The sequence below is a fragment of the Ranitomeya variabilis genome, chromosome 1 (genome assembly GCF_051348905.1).
Source record: "Ranitomeya variabilis isolate aRanVar5 chromosome 1, aRanVar5.hap1, whole genome shotgun sequence".
Classification (NCBI taxonomy): Eukaryota; Metazoa; Chordata; class Amphibia; order Anura; family Dendrobatidae; genus Ranitomeya; species Ranitomeya variabilis.
The window spans coordinates 419,167,932-419,183,535 of NC_135232.1; the positions used below are offsets into that span (position 1 = coordinate 419,167,932).

General features: G+C 43.5%; 1 protein-coding gene across 5 annotated transcripts in view; it reads left to right on the forward strand.

The window, feature by feature from the left end:
* Nucleotides 1-15,604, forward strand: part of SNAPC3 (small nuclear RNA activating complex polypeptide 3) — a 132,678-nt gene that overhangs the window by 66,329 nt on the left and 50,745 nt on the right. For 4 of the 5 annotated variants that reach the window (XM_077249245.1, XM_077249246.1, XM_077249244.1 and 1 more), the window contains one exon: nucleotides 6,336-6,417. In XM_077249245.1, coding sequence (XP_077105360.1) covers nucleotides 6,336-6,417 — 82 coding nt within the window. Of the gene's footprint in view, nucleotides 1-1,208; nucleotides 1,274-6,335; nucleotides 6,418-15,604 lie in introns of all 5 variants that reach the window. The other variant, XM_077249247.1, reaches the window with a different exon arrangement.

Consider the following 15,604-nt stretch of genomic DNA (forward strand, 5'->3'; position numbering starts at 1 on the left):
TTCCTCCATCTGAGAATGCATGGTAATGGGATGTAGGAAGAGATGGCCAAATTTCCTATACAGTTTGGAGAAAAGTGATTTCAGGACCTTCACAATGGCCAGCCTTTCCATATGGCAGTGACCAAGAGTATTTGAATGTTAAATTCATGTTGTCTTATGCAGCATGTAAAGGGATCACCATTTAAAAATAAGATCCCATTCAAATTCTAAATTATGTAGCCTTTATGTGCTTCTTTATGCCAGATAATAAAGTGATGGCATATCCCTAGAGCAGGGGGTCCCTAGCCTGGCTCATTGGTGCTTTAGCAAACAGCTATGGCTAGCAGATCTCCTGAAGTCACTACTCTGGGGATGCTGGATGTGGCTTGCGACTCTCTGAGCTGAATGTGGGTCACAAGGTAAGGAAGGATGGAGGCCACTGCCCCAGAATATACCAACACTTCCACTCATCATTAATTACATAGCTGTACAGGACTGCAACCCTCTCATTCTCAGGATTGCTGAGGGTCCCAGATTGGACTCCCACTGTTTATAAGGGTATGACATATTTAGCAATATGCAATGACTTTACAGGATGGTAATAAACCTTTACTATGCCTTACATTAAGACGATTTATATTCAGAAATAGTTTTACATTTCAACATTTTACATCTTTAAATAAATCAACACAAAAGTTCCCATGTTCCTTTGATCAGTCCAATGAAAGAAATATTGTTTTGGTAGCCAAATGTTTCTTCATGGCTAGAACTTTAAAGGGAATCTGTCACCCCATTTTTGGTCTATGAGCTGCGGCCACCGCCATTAGGGGCTTATCTACAGCATTCTGTAATGCTGAAGATAAGCCCCCAATGTAACCTGAAAGAAGAAAAATAAGTTAGATTATACTCACTGAGGGACGGGCCAGTGTGGTCCGGGTCCGATAAGCGTCGCAGGTCCAGGTCCGGCGCCTCCCATCTTCATACTGCAGTCCGGAAGCGCCAGGAAAGGTCAGAGAGGCCCGGCACCTGCGCACTGCAGTACTTTTCTCTGCCCTCAACGGGGCAGATAAAGTATGTCTGCGCAGGAGCCGTGACAGGAAGCAAAGAAGAGGACAACATCGTATGAAGATGGGAGGCACCGGACCAGGACCGCAACGCTCATCGGACCGGACCACGCCAGGACTGCCGCCCAGGTGAGTATAATCTAACTTATTTTTCGTCTCTTTCAGGTTACATCTGGGGCTTATCGACAGCATTACAGAATGCGGCGGTGGCCGGAGGAGACCTCTGACAGGTAGCTGGGAGTGGGAACCGGATCCGAGCTGGGGAGCTGGTGCTACAGATACCTTAAATTCGGACAGTAAGACAGATCCCCATCTTATAAAAATCATTTTTCTGCTATTTTACACCACAAAATTGGGGTGCATCTTATGGTCGGGTGCATCTTATGGTCCGGTGCGTCTAATAATTCAAAAAATACGGTAAATGTCTGCTGGAAAATGCAAGAAGTCCAGCAAGCAAAGTGAATGACCTGGAGACTCTTATGATGGTCACAGAATACGATGGGGATGTGCATTACGGAAACCTTACTTGATGAGAGCCATAACTCCATAACAAATGTAGGTTTGGATTCGTTGCAGCTCTGGTTCAGCTATAACTTAAATGTCGTTTTTTTCCTTTCAGGCCAGCAAGGGTCATTGCTGGTCAGCTGATGTGGGTGGTGACCACTCCCTCCATCCTTTAAATAGTTACCTGACTGATATACTGAGAGTTTTCTATGTAGACCAGCCTTCTAGTTGCATCTCTGGCGTCAGCGCTAAATCTGCTTCTTCTGTTGATTTCGGGGTCCTGTTTCCATATCCTCTGCTGTGTGGAGCATGGCAGTGGAGTCTGGATTTAAGTTTTGTGTATTTAAATTGTCTGTCTCGTGCTTGTCACTATCCCTTGTGTTAGCACCATCTGTAGTGGGGAAGCTAGCGCCCTTGCCAGCCAGTGCACTAGCCTGGGCATTGTGAGGTGACAGTTTGGGATGAGGTATGTGAAGACGGCGGGGGAAAAGACCCGCTTAGGGCGTTAGGGGAGTTCAGGGACAGGCTCAGGTTGGAGCTCAGAAGGTGCCTGAGGAGGTGGTGATGGCGAACTCAGTCGAGGGGTTCAAGAGAGGCCTGGATGTCTTCCTGGAGCGTAACAATATTGTATCTTACAGTTATTAGGTTCTTTAGAAGGACGTAGATCTGGGGATTTATTCTGAAGGAATATAGGCTGAACTGGATGGACAAATGTCTTTTTTCGTTTTTTTTAGCTATGTTACTATGAAATAAATATGCATATTTTTCTTGATGTAAATGCCCATTTCCCTAGAACTGTTTTTCCTTTGTTTTTTTCCATTCCTGAGATAAGACCTGTTCTTTCTTATATGTAAGTCTAATGTTTTAGGCCAACTTGGCATGATTCTCAAAAAAGACTTCCTTTAATAGGAGTTGAGGGCCCCACCCTCTTGGCTAAAAGCCTATATTTCCATACAGGGATAAGGGGTTTGTAACTCAAAGCTAGAGATGCACGTGAAGAGAATACAATGCCTGATCCAGGATAAAAGGGGCCTTTACACAAGGAAAAAAAGACATTTATGGCAAATGACAGGTCCTCTTTAAAGTGTAAGAGATTTTAAGTATAAGTTAAAGGTGTTTTCCTTATTCGGAAAACCAAACTTATGCACACCTAGTTTTCAACTTTTGGTGAGCATTGTGCAAAAATAAGTATTTCCAATACGTCTCCACTGCCAGTACACAGGAGGTACTGCCAGTACACAGGAGGTAGTCCTTGATTCACCTATACTGGGACAGGATCAAAGAGAGGTTAAGAAGTCCTACCTCCACGCTGCAAAAACTTGCTGCAAAAAAGCAGGTATTGCTTATTTTTTTGCTGCGTTTTTGTCATTTGTCTCTTGTGCATGCTGATAAAGTTTAGTGTTCCCCAAAAAAATCTGATTCTACTTCATCGGGTTTTGGCACCAAAATCTCAGAAAGACCTGCATTTGTTTTCAGCGGTTTTTCCACCACCTATTGCTTTAATAGGGTGGAATACGCTGAAAAAATTCTGAAAGAAGTGACCTGCTCCATTCAGCAAAACCTCAGGTTTTGCTCCAAATACTGAGGGCAATAGAAAAAAAGCTGTGTTCATGAGATTTCTGAAATCTCATAGACATAGCTGGTACTGTAAAATGCAGCTCAAATTTTTATAAAAAACGCACCAAAAACGCATACGTGTGAACATGCCAACAGTGTAGTGTTCCGTAACTCCAGTCCCTAAGAGCCACCAACAGGTCATGTTTTCACGATTTCCTTAGTATTTCACAGGTGATGGAATTCTTGCCTGTCCAGGTGATGCAATTTTCACCTGGGCAATACTATAGAAATTCTGAAAAGATTACCTATTGGTTGCTCTTGAGTAGAGTTCGGCGAATTTCTTCAGGTCCCCGTTTATTCAGCAAGCCTTTGCGGTAGAGGGAACCCAGATACATGGAGCGTGCCAGCTGATCAGCGCAGCATCTGCATGTGTTGCGGCTGTGTCACTGTTAGAGCACATGCATGGAGAGCCTGTGAGTTGGGCTCTCCATGCATGTGCTGTTACAGTGACACAGCTGCGACGCTGATCAGCCGGCGCGCTCCATGTATCCTGGTTCCCTCTGCAGCTTATTCAGTAAGCGCTATAGCTTGCCGAATAAGCGGGGACCCGAAGAAATTCGCTCAACTCTACTCTTGAGGACTGGAGTTGGGGAACACTGATAGTCACATCAAAGTTGCTCGTAGAGTGAAGATATTTTATCCTGTGGAACTTCATTGAATGGACTCAGGTGGAATCGGGGGGTGGGTCACGGCCTTCCGTCTGTCAAGGGAGGGGTCCAAGGCTGACACCGCTCTAGAGCAGAGGTCCCTCAGCCATCAACCAGCTCGTGCACCATCGGCAATAATGCAGCATTCCTGGTTGTGATGCTGCTTCCCTCCATGGAGGCTTTTCAGCATTACCTGATTTCCCTGTTCCTCTAAAGCAGAGGTGTCAAACTGCATTCCTCGAGGGCCGCCAACAGGTCATGTTTTCAGGATTTCCTTGTATTGCACAGGTGATAATTTAATCACCTGCACAGAATGATTCCAGCACCTTGTGGAATGCTAAGGAAATCCTGAAAACATGACCTGTTGGCGGCCCTCGAGGAATGCAGTTTGACACCTCTGCTCTAAAGTATATCCTGAGGCGAAAGTTATAAGGTGGACAGAAGGGATGAAGCAACGGTATGGTATGGAGGCAGCCAGGTAAGTGCCCTAAGTGAATGTTGTCTTGATGGACTAGGCCTCTGGTCTGATACTAGTCACATGCCCTTATGCTGATGCTGGGCCTTGGTCCTCAGGTGTTGACAGTTTGCTTCAGGTTCAGAAGCTGGGCCTCTGAGTTAAAGTTAAGCGGTATGCCTGGCCTAAGTCTCATGGTTTGATTTCAGTTTGTTGCCTCATGTCATGGCCACTGGTCTTCGGTTGTTTTCAGGGTTTAGCTGCACAGGGCCTCATGATTGGGGATTCAGAGTTTTAACTTATGCTGTGGCCTCATGTTTTTCTGCATTTTGGGTTGAATAACACTCAGATGTTTCCACTATTATTTCGCCAGACCAGGCTTAGTCTGACTACTCCATCTATAGGAGGGTATATCGTATTAATGCAGCACTTTTTCTCGCATATGGACACTGCTCTCAAGCTGCACTTCATTGTGAATTAATTGGCTCCTTCAGGAAGGGTCAGCCTGTTAATTGAGATGTACCACTCAAAAACAAGGTTTAACCTATATTCACAAATGCTCTGGCCTGGCGCCTCACACCTGGAAACTTGGCTCTGGCCTGGCGCCTCACGCCTGGGAGCTCGGCTCTGGCCTGGCGCCTCACGCCTGGGAGCTCAGCTCTGGCCTGGCGCCTCACGCCTGGGAGCTCGGCTCTGGCCTGGCGCCTCACGCCTGGGAGCTCGGCTCTGGCCTGGCGCCTCACGCCTGGGAGCTCGGCTCTGGCCTGGCGCCTCACGCCTGGGAGCTCGGCTCTGGCCTGGCGCCTCACGCCTGGGAGCTCGGCTCTGGCCTGGCGCCTCACGCCTGGGAGCTCGGCTCTGGCCTGGCGCCTCACGCCTGGGAGCTCGGCTCTGGCCTGGCGCCTCACCGCGCCTCATGCCTGATAGCTCGGCTCTGGCCTGGCGCCTCATGCCTGGGAGCTCGGCTCTGGCCTGGCGCCTCACGACTGGGAGCTCGGCTCTGGCCTGGGGCCTCTGCTCATTATTTATTGGTGGTGTGTTACGATAGTGGAGTGTCACACTCTAACTGGTTTCTGACGTATAATGATTGATCTACCACGTTTGTGCTGAATATTTGGCATTATGCATGTACTGTATATCAGACACTACTGTCATTTATCTTTCCAAAGATTTTATCCTTCCAACCTGGATTATCAGGGTTTTGCTGTTTCAGGGTGTTATGGGTCTTTATCTTGTCTAGTTCTTGCCATGGACTATGGTCCTTCTGTGCTTCTGTACCCACCTTTTGTACTATTTCTCTGGCACTACTCCTTGTGTGCTGTCTGGAGGGACGTACTGGAAAAGGGGAATTAGACCTACCATTAATTTGGTTTCCAGGTAGTGCCCAGGACAGCATCATTACTTCCCTACCTTATGTTTTATCTTGCAGATGAGTTTCTATTGGCTTCTATAGACTATTTGCACCCATCCTTCTGTAGTAATTTGAAAGACACCAGAGGGTGGAGGGTCCTTTTAACCTCTCTGTGATCCTGTCCCTGTTTAGGTCAAGGAAGGACTACTTCCTGTGTGCTGTCCGGAGGAATTACCCACAGGTCTAATTCCCTTTTTCTCCCATAGCCGTGCTTCCATTAAGGCAGGATTTTCGGGCTATTTTCCTGCAGACTAACCCTATATCTGCAAGCAATTAGGGTTTCTGAACATGTCCAGTTCCCTTTTATGCAATTGCCTATGGATGTGTAAGTGGATATCTCTGACATTTTCATGTTTGCTTTTGGACATGTGTATACATAGCTTTAGTAGAAACCACAGTAAAGATACATACACAGCACTCGCCAAAATCTCGCACCAACTTGGATCGTTGTTTCTATATTACAGCATTACTTCGATGTATTTTCAAATAAAAATATTATCTCAACTAGTTCAATTTGGTTCTATGTCTCTTGTATGTTAAAAATAAACTTTTTTTTAATTTATTTATTTATTTATTTTTTTACAGTGAAAGCCACCATATAACTCCTGATAAATGACCTAAAAAATAACAACTTATTTATGCTTTTTTTTGCCCCTTAGTGTTCGGAGAAAAATCAATGAAAGACGTCAACAATTGATAGTCGATCGAGCCTTCCGTCAGGAGACCTTCCACTATGAAATGGTGAGACTAAAGGGATTTTTCCAGTAAATAAATTAATTTTGCATTCACATGATTGGTGATAGATGTAACATTAATTGGGCTTCAACTATTTGGACTCCGACCAAACCCAAGGATGATGGTCCCAAAATCATGTGTTAATAGAGGAGTACTGTAGCCGTAACCACATGTACCAGGGATCGTCGCGCCTAACGCCCGCTCTCCCGTTAACTTGGGCATAAGGCTACTCAGATAACACAGGGTGAGGGTAAAAGTGTGGCAATGCTTTATTGAACCACAAAAGTGGCAGATAGCACATAGAACGGTCCCAGCAAAACTCCCCAAGATGGTGCACATTAGAGTTTCACCCTTCCGCTGACCTGCCGGGATAATGGCAGATGTTACATCAAAGCTCCAAGGGTCAGCTTTCCCACCTGTGGTACAAGCACAGAGAGGAGGTAACAACAAGCGTAGATGACAGTCCGTTGAATCCATACGAGGTACAAGGCCAGTTGACACGAGAGTCACAACCTGGCTTATCCGAACATCTCCATGAAGCCAGGCGACCAGCGGGTCCCAATCCTGGCTTTCTCCAAACATATCCATGGTTCAGCGATGGTCAATGGACCAGATCTGCATTCTTCCAACCGGAGCCGAAATCCTCTAAGTTGTTTCCTGTAGAATGATAGATCTGTGTCCCTCATGATGGTGCCATGACATTGGCTGCTGTCCAGTCTCTGGTCCTTTGGATGTACACGTCTTGGCAGAATCTGGCTGTCTCTCACTCTGTCTCTGAGTCTCTTTATACAAAGGCATGTAACCTATTTTTAGATTTACCCAGTGTCCTGCAGTCCAGCATCAAGATAAAAGGCACAATGGTGATGAGATCAAGTAGTATTAGTTTATCATTTAATCTATTTGCATAGTTTTTCCCTCTCTGCTTTTGAAGTCAACAAACTGGCTCCCTAATACAATGCATAACTAGCATATCCGCAAAAATCACTAGACATAAGCGTACACTATGTTATGTGAAATATCAGCTTACAAGTCACCATAAGCAACGTGAAAGAAAAAGCAAAGCCAGCTCACCGTTTTGTAGAGAGCACGGAACCAGATCCTGACAAGACTTTGGAAGATAGAAAAAATGCAATGTTCCAGCTCAATAAAATATAAACAGTTTATTGGAAAAAAAATGTTTTAAGTTAAAATGCAAATTGCAAAAGAAATTATACAAAAAGTGCTCCTAATACATCACCATGGCCCCAGTGGGTAAAGCAATGCGTTTCGACCGTACCCGTGGTCTTTGTCAAAGCTTAACTACCCAGAATATAATGAAAATATATTTTACAGGTTACCTCTTTTCTTTTGACTCATATTTTTTTCTTTGATGGTGATTATTATTTGCAATACACTGGTGTGGCAATGGGTGCCAAGTTTTCACCGTCTCTTGCAAATTTAGTTATGGCCAAGTGGGAATATGCAAATGCATGTAGAGTAGCTGCGGAGACACCATCACGTGTTTCTCAACGCAAGTGGGAATATGATTTTTTGTTCACATCTGATAGTCAGTTTTCTTCTCATATTTTTTGGTATGGCAGATACATCGACGATACATTGATTATATGGGACGGCGATGTATCTGCCATACATTCCTTTGTTGGCTACATCAATAGTAATGATTATAATATCATGTTTACTTATGTTCATGATAAAACTAATATTTCATTTTTAGATTTGCAATTAATGGGCATTCCTAACCAATATATCTCTACTAAACATATTTCAAACCAGCATCAGGTAACTCTATTTTACATGCTCATAGTAGTCATCCTAGGCACACAGTGAAATCTATTCCTGTGGGAGAATTTATAAGGCTCAAACGCAATTGTAATAACAATAATGAACTCAAAAATGACTTGGTCAATTCTAGAAATAAATTTCATAAAAGAGGATATCCCAATTGGATGTTAAATAGAGCGCACCATATTGTACAGAATAAAAAACAACATGATTTAATTTTTTCAAACAATAATAACAATATTGAACGGACTAACCAATTTTCTAACAGACCATTTGTGTGTCTTCAATATAGTCCACAATTTCAGGACATCAAAAATATTAACAAGTATATTCCCCTTTTATACGAAGATCCAGTCCTAGCCAAGATTTTACAAGGTGGATGTAATATTGTTGCACGAAGGGCACCCTCATTAGGCAACATTCTTTCACCTAGTATGTTTACGTCTACTGATAAGAAAATGGGTACCTGGCTTGATTGCAAAGGCAATTACAAATGTGGCACTACCATTTGTTCCACATGCAAACAAATGGTTATCACAAAACATTTACCAATCATAACAATACTTCAACTTTTAATATTCAACAATATATCAATTGTAACACTCGATATGTTGTGTATAAGATAGATTGTGTTATATGCCGCAAATCTTATGTGGGGTGCACTACCCGTAAATTAAAAACTCGTATCTCTGAGCATTTATACGATATTCATAATATCAGTAATAATACCCGCAGCATTTCTTCTTTGTCCAAACATTTTATTGAACATCATGCACGTAATATCAGTTCTTTGAAAATTACAGGTATAGAAAAAATCAGAAAACCTTCTCGCGGCGGTGACATTGGCAGGACTCTGCTTACCAGAGAGGCTTACTGGATATTCAATCTTGGAACCAGGTTTCCAGACGGCCTCAACAAAAGAAACAAAATCATGTTTCATTATTGATTTATTGTAATATTTTGTCATTTCTTAATTAATTTCTTTGTTTCGGCATTATGGTTTTTCCCTTTTCTTATTTGTTTTTGTTCATTTTTTTTTTTTCTGTTATACACTCTTTTCATGAACAGGACCTTCGATCATGTGATTATGTTCTTTAATTTGATTGGTTTTAGGTTCCTTTATATATTTTCATTGTAATCTGGGTAGTTAAGCTTTGACAAGGACCGCGGTACAGTCGAAACGCGTTGCTTTACCCACTGGGGCCATGGTGATGTATTAGGAGCACTTTTTGTATAATTTCTTTTGCAATTTGCATTTTAACTTAAACATTTTTTTTTCCAATAAACTGTTTATATTTTATTGAGCTGGAACATTGCATTTTTTCTACAAGTCACCATTACAGGCTTGCACAAGCCGAAGTATAGATAACACCATATTCTTCTTGGTTTGCTAAAAAATAGCCGTCTGGGTAATTCTTCTATATTATTTCAAAACACTCTTTTTCGGTGATTACTTTGTGTGTGTGTGTGTGTGTGTGTGCAGTATGAACAGAGATACAAATGATACACCATTTGAAAGGTAAACTTGCCCCCTTCAGCAAGAAAATAGCCAAACAAACCACACATCCACGATATTATCACAAAATACATTTTAAACATTAATTTTCATAAAACTGCAATAAGGAAAAATGACCTGCAGGTGGCACCACACTACCCCAAAGCACAATACCAAGGCTGAAACAAATCCTAACATTTGCCTTGGGGGCTTTCCAGCTTGCCGACCCCTTGCCCAGGGCGATTTCAGGCAGGTACATATAAAATATTTGCTACATATGTGGAAGTGGAATAAAAGAAAAACTTTACCTGTTTAAGTCTTCAGCTTTAAAATTGAAGGTATAAATGAATGCAGCCTAAAAGGGACAGTTCAGAACCTGTACTATCAGATTTTCCATATTAGTGGACAGTCGTTGAAAAGTCTATCTTCCTTCTAAGGTTGCAGCTTATTGGTGACCTGGAGTCACCTCTGGTTCCAAGTAAAAAACTGCAGCGTTGCCATAACTCAGACTGTACATTGTTTCCCGACGGGAGAGATTGGAGGAAACAACCTGGCAAAAATTGAAAAACAAAAAACCAACCGTAGGGAAAAAAAGGTAAAATAATCTGCAGATATTATTATTTTTTTTAAATAAAAAAATATTCCCAATCAATTGGCCCCGTAGAAGCGCTACATCAGCGCGAAACAGCCGTCGTCCGCACCTGCACATGCCTGCCATCACACTCCCGGGCCATGAAGATTTTTTAATCGTAACTGAATAAAGGATAAGTTTTAAGGATCGGTGAGTGCTACCTATTTTTCTTTCTTTTGATGGACAGTATTCACGTGTTTTTTCTGAGGAGCACCCAAGATCCCAAGGCACAGTTCTAGTCTGTGTATTGCCCTTCAACAAAAAACTGCACATGTGCTGCTGTGTTCTTTTTTTATGTACTGTATATGATGCAGTTTAGCAGCGTGCACGTGTTCACATTAGGAGTGCTGATTGTTTTTTTGTTTTCTCTATTTAGTCACTGGATGCTGGATGCCTCCAGACTGATCTTGCACTCCTCCCATTGACCTTGCAGGTGGCGGTAATCAGCTCTACCTGCCCAGAAATTGTAGGTTTAGCCCGAGAGTGACATGTTTTGTCCATAGTTGTAGGCTGGTGGCCCAAGGGTGGCATGTACGGTAGAGTAGGACCCATCAGACGGAGATCACCTTGCCGTGGTTGATGTGTACACATGAATTGGCCAATCTTCATTTCATCTATTACTGTAAGTTTTATGAAAAAAAACATTTTTTAAAAAATTTATGAAAATTATTTTTGAGAATTATAATTCATATTGAGTCTTTGTGTTTTCACATGGCCCAGATTCATGCACATGTGCTGCTGTGTGTGTATATATATATATATATATATATATATATATATATATATATATATATATATATATATAAATATGTGTGTGTGTCAGTGAGACACATGCCTCTCTGTGTTCATCTTCTCATTAACCCCTTTACCCCCAAAGATGGTTTGCACATTAATGACCGGGCCAATTTTTACAATTCTGACCACTGTCACTTTATGAGGTTATAACTCTGGAACGCTTCAACGGATCCTAGTGATTCTGAGAATGTTTTCTCATGACATATTGTACTTCATGTTAGTGGTAAAATTTTGGATTTTTCCAACTTTGAATTTTTATGCCTTTAAATCACAGAGATATGTTACACAAAATACTTAATAAGTAACATTTCCCACATGTCTACTTTACATCAGCACAATTTTGGAACCAGTATTTTTTTTGTTAGGGAGTTGTAAGGGTTAAAAGTTGACTAGCGATTTCTCATTTTTACAACACCATTTTTTTTTAGGGACTACATCACATTTGAAGTCACTTTGAGGGGTCTATATGATAGAAAATACACAAGTGTGACACCATTCTAAAAACTGCACCCCTCAAGGTGCTCAAAACCACATTCATGAAGTTTATTAACCCTTCAGGTGTTTCACAGGAATTTTTGGAATTTAAAAAAAAAAAAATTAACATTTAATTTTTTTTCACAAACAAATTACTTCAGCTCCAGTTTGTTTTTATTTTACCAAGGGTAATAGGAGAAATTGGACCCAAAAGGTTATTGTAAAATTTGTCCTGAGTACGCCAATACCCCATATGTGGGGGAAACCACTGTTTGGGCGCATGGCAGAGCTCGGAAGGGAAGGAGCGCCATTTGACTTTTCAATGCAAAATTGGCTGGAATTGAGATAGGATGCCATGTCACATTTGGAGAGCCCCTGATGTGCCTAAACAGTAGAAACTCCCCACAAGTGACACCATTTTGGAAAGTCTAGATGTGTGGTCAGCACTTTGAACCCCCAAGTGCTTCACAGAAGTTTATAATGTAGAGCCGTAAAAATAAAAAAATCATATTTTTTTTTCGCAAAAATGATCTTATCGCCCCCAATTTTTTATTTTCCCAAGGGTAACAGGAGAAATTGGACCCCAAAACTTGTGCAATTTGTCCTGAGTATGCTGATACCCCATTTGTGGGGGTAAACCACTGTTTGGGCGCCTGGCAGAGCTTGAAAGGGAAGGAGCACCATTTTACTTTTTCAACGCAGAATTGGCTGGAATTGAGATCAGACGCCATGTCGCGTTTGGAGAGCCCCTGATGTGCCTAAACAGTGGAAACCTCCCACAAGTGAACCCATTTTGGAAACTAGACCACCTAAGGAACTTATCTAGATGTGTGGTGTGCACCTCGAACCCCCAATTTGTAACACTATAGTTTATAATATAAAGCCGTGAAAAATAAAAAAATCATTTTTTTTCCACAAAAATGATCCTTTCGCCCCCAATTTTTTATTTTCCTAAGGGTTTCCGGAAAAATTGGACCCCAAAAGTTGTTGTGCAATTTGTCTTAAGTACGCTGATACCCCATATGTGGAGGGAACCACCATTTGAGTGCATGGCAGAGCTCGGAAGGGAAGGAGCGCCGTTTTGGAATGCAGATTTTGATGGAATGGTCTGCGGGCGTCAGGTTGCTTTTGCAGAGCCCTTGATATACCTAAACAGTAGAAACCCCCCACAAGTGACCCCATATTGGAAACTAGACCCCCAAAGGAAATTATCTAGATGTATTGTGAGAACTTTGAACCCCCAAGTGTTTCACTAAAGTTTATAATGCAGAGCCATGAAAATAAAAAAATCCTTTTTTCTCAGTCGCCCATGACAGCACACCAGAGAGAGGGGATCCGCCCTTCAGGGACAGGAAACCTACAGGATAAAAGGGCGGTACCTCTCCCCTGCATCAGTTTGGTTTCCTGTCCCTGACGGGGAACCTTCTGGACGGTACCTGAGAAGCTGGAACCGTGAAGAAGCCTGGAATCCGGAGCCGGCCAGTCCGAGTCCTGGCAGCGGGGAGGCCCCTGCCACGGCTGGTGCGGTGTCCGAAGCCGCCACGGCTGCGACCGACGGGCCGTCAGCGTGAGCGGGAGGAAGTGTAGCCGCCACTCCGGATAGGAGGCTGGGGCTCCCGACACTCTGCCACTCAGGACGCCGGCGTTTCCAAAATGGCGCCGCACCGGAGGTAATATGTGGCTTCCGGTTCGGGGGCAGCGCTGTAACTAAGGTGCACCAAGATGGCGCTGCCCCGGAACTGGATTGCTTCATTTCCGGGTCCCTGACGGCGCGCGCATGCGCAGTAGCATGTCAGAGGAAAAAAAAAAAAAAAAAAAAGGACGCTTCCTCCTTCACGCAGCCACAGAGGAGGGGCTATTAAGAAGCGCTCTGTTTAAAAGAGGGCGCGCATAGGGAACTCCTTGCTGCATGCCGTCCCAAGCTAATAGAGCCATGGAAGACAGCGACCAGCAGCTCCAGCCGCCGCCACCGCAGCAGCAGCAGCGCCACCATCAACGACCGAAACCGGACGCACAGAAGAAGCGAACCTCTGCGGGCACCCGGAGTTCTCGGTCTGGTAGCCATTCCACGCAACGTAGCAAGAGTTCCAGTGTGGTGAATCAGCTACCATCTACGGATCTCTCACTTCAAGATCCTACCCCTCCTCCAGAACCGGTACCTGTGGCTGCGTCTGATTGGTGAGTGATCTTCGTGAAAGCTCATTTGTTTGTAACTGGGGTCCCTCTTCTCCTTTATCCTAGGCAAGGAAGAGAACGGCAAAAACAAAGCACAGAACCTGCCCATTATGCGATATAGAATTACCGCAATCTTGGGATAAAAAGTTATGTGATTCGTGTATTGGTCAAGTCCTCTGCGAGGAGACACCAAACTTTGCCTCTGAGTTACGCTCCGTAATCAAAACAGAGGTAGAGTCTGTTTTTAAAACCCTTAAAGGAGGAAAGAAAGTCAGTAAAGAAAAACCTAATCCCTATAGGAACTCCGATTCCTCCAGCTCTGATGTCGTAAACTCAGATACACAGGACTCCTCCTTCTCTTCTTCAGATGACGAAAGGGGAGGTCGTCATTGTTTTCCCTTAGACGAGGTCGACGGCCTTGTTAAAGCAGTGAGGTCGACAATGGGTGTATTGGACCCTCGTCCTGACAAAACCGTTCAGGATGTCATGTTCGGAGGACTATGCCAAAAAAAGAGAAAAGTTTTTCCCCTAAATGAAAATATACAAACCTTAATCAAAAGAGAGTGGGAAAAACCAGAGAGGAAAAATGCATCAGTTCCCTCTATTAAAAGAAAATATCCATTTGAAGAGGAATCCTCCTCTTCATGGGATAAAGCTCCCAAACTCGACGTCGCGGTAGCTAAAGCCTCAAAAAGATACGCGTTACCATTTGAAGATATGGGAACCCTAAAGGATCCTCTTGACAAGAGAGCCGACACCTTTCTCAAAGGTGCCTGGGAGTCGGCGGGGGGATGCCTGAGACCGGCCATAGCAGCGGCTTGCACGTCACGCTCCCTTATGATCTGGGTTGACAACTTAGAGAAACAACTGAGGGATGGGGTACCCAGAAATAAGGTGTTAGACTCTATTCCCATGATTAGAGGTGCTGCGGCATTTCTAGCCGATTCGTCTGCTGATTCGATTAAATTAACGTCTAAATCTGCAGCCCTCTCGAATGCCGCACGCAGAACCCTGTGGCTCAAAAGCTGGCCAGGAGATTTACAAACTAAACACAAACTGTGTTCTATTCCGTGTGAGGGCAAGTTTCTCTTTGGAGAGACTCTAGACGACATCCTGCAAAAAGCAGGTGATAAAAAGAAAGGGTTCCCCATCCTACCTCAAACGTTCAATAAACGGCCTTTTCGGAGTAGGAAATTCTTTAGAAGAAGACCGCCAAGAGAACAAAACCGCTGGGATGATGGGAAAAGAAGAGAAAGGGGGTTCCTCTTCGGTAGTTCCCCACGAGATAAGAAACCCCCCCCTAAGTGACATCTCCCCCAGGGTGGGAGGGAGGTTGTCTCAATTCCTCCCGGCCTGGGAAAAAATCACTACCAGCCCCTGGATACTAAATCTAATACACGCGGGTCTTCAAATAGAATTTTTTTCCCTACCCCCCCGACATTATGTAGTAACTTCACCGAGGTCTTCTCCCCAACAACAAGAAGCTCTAGAACTCGAAATCCTAAAATTATTGGACAAAAATGTCATTCTGGAAGTTCCCCCTCTGGAGAGGAAGAAAGGTTTCTACTCCCCATTATTTCTGGTTCCCAAACCAGACGGGTCCTTCCGGACCATAATAAACTTACGGAAATTAAACACTTACGTAAAAAACAAACGATTCAAAATGGAATCAATAAAGTCGACAATAAAAAACCTGTTTCCGAACTGTTTCATGGTAGTTCTAGATCTCAGCGACGCGTATTATCACGTCCCCATCCACAAGAATTCTCAAAAATTCCTCAGACTGGCAGTGGTCATGAAAGGGCAGATAAGGGAATACCAATACAGAGCCCTTCCCTTTG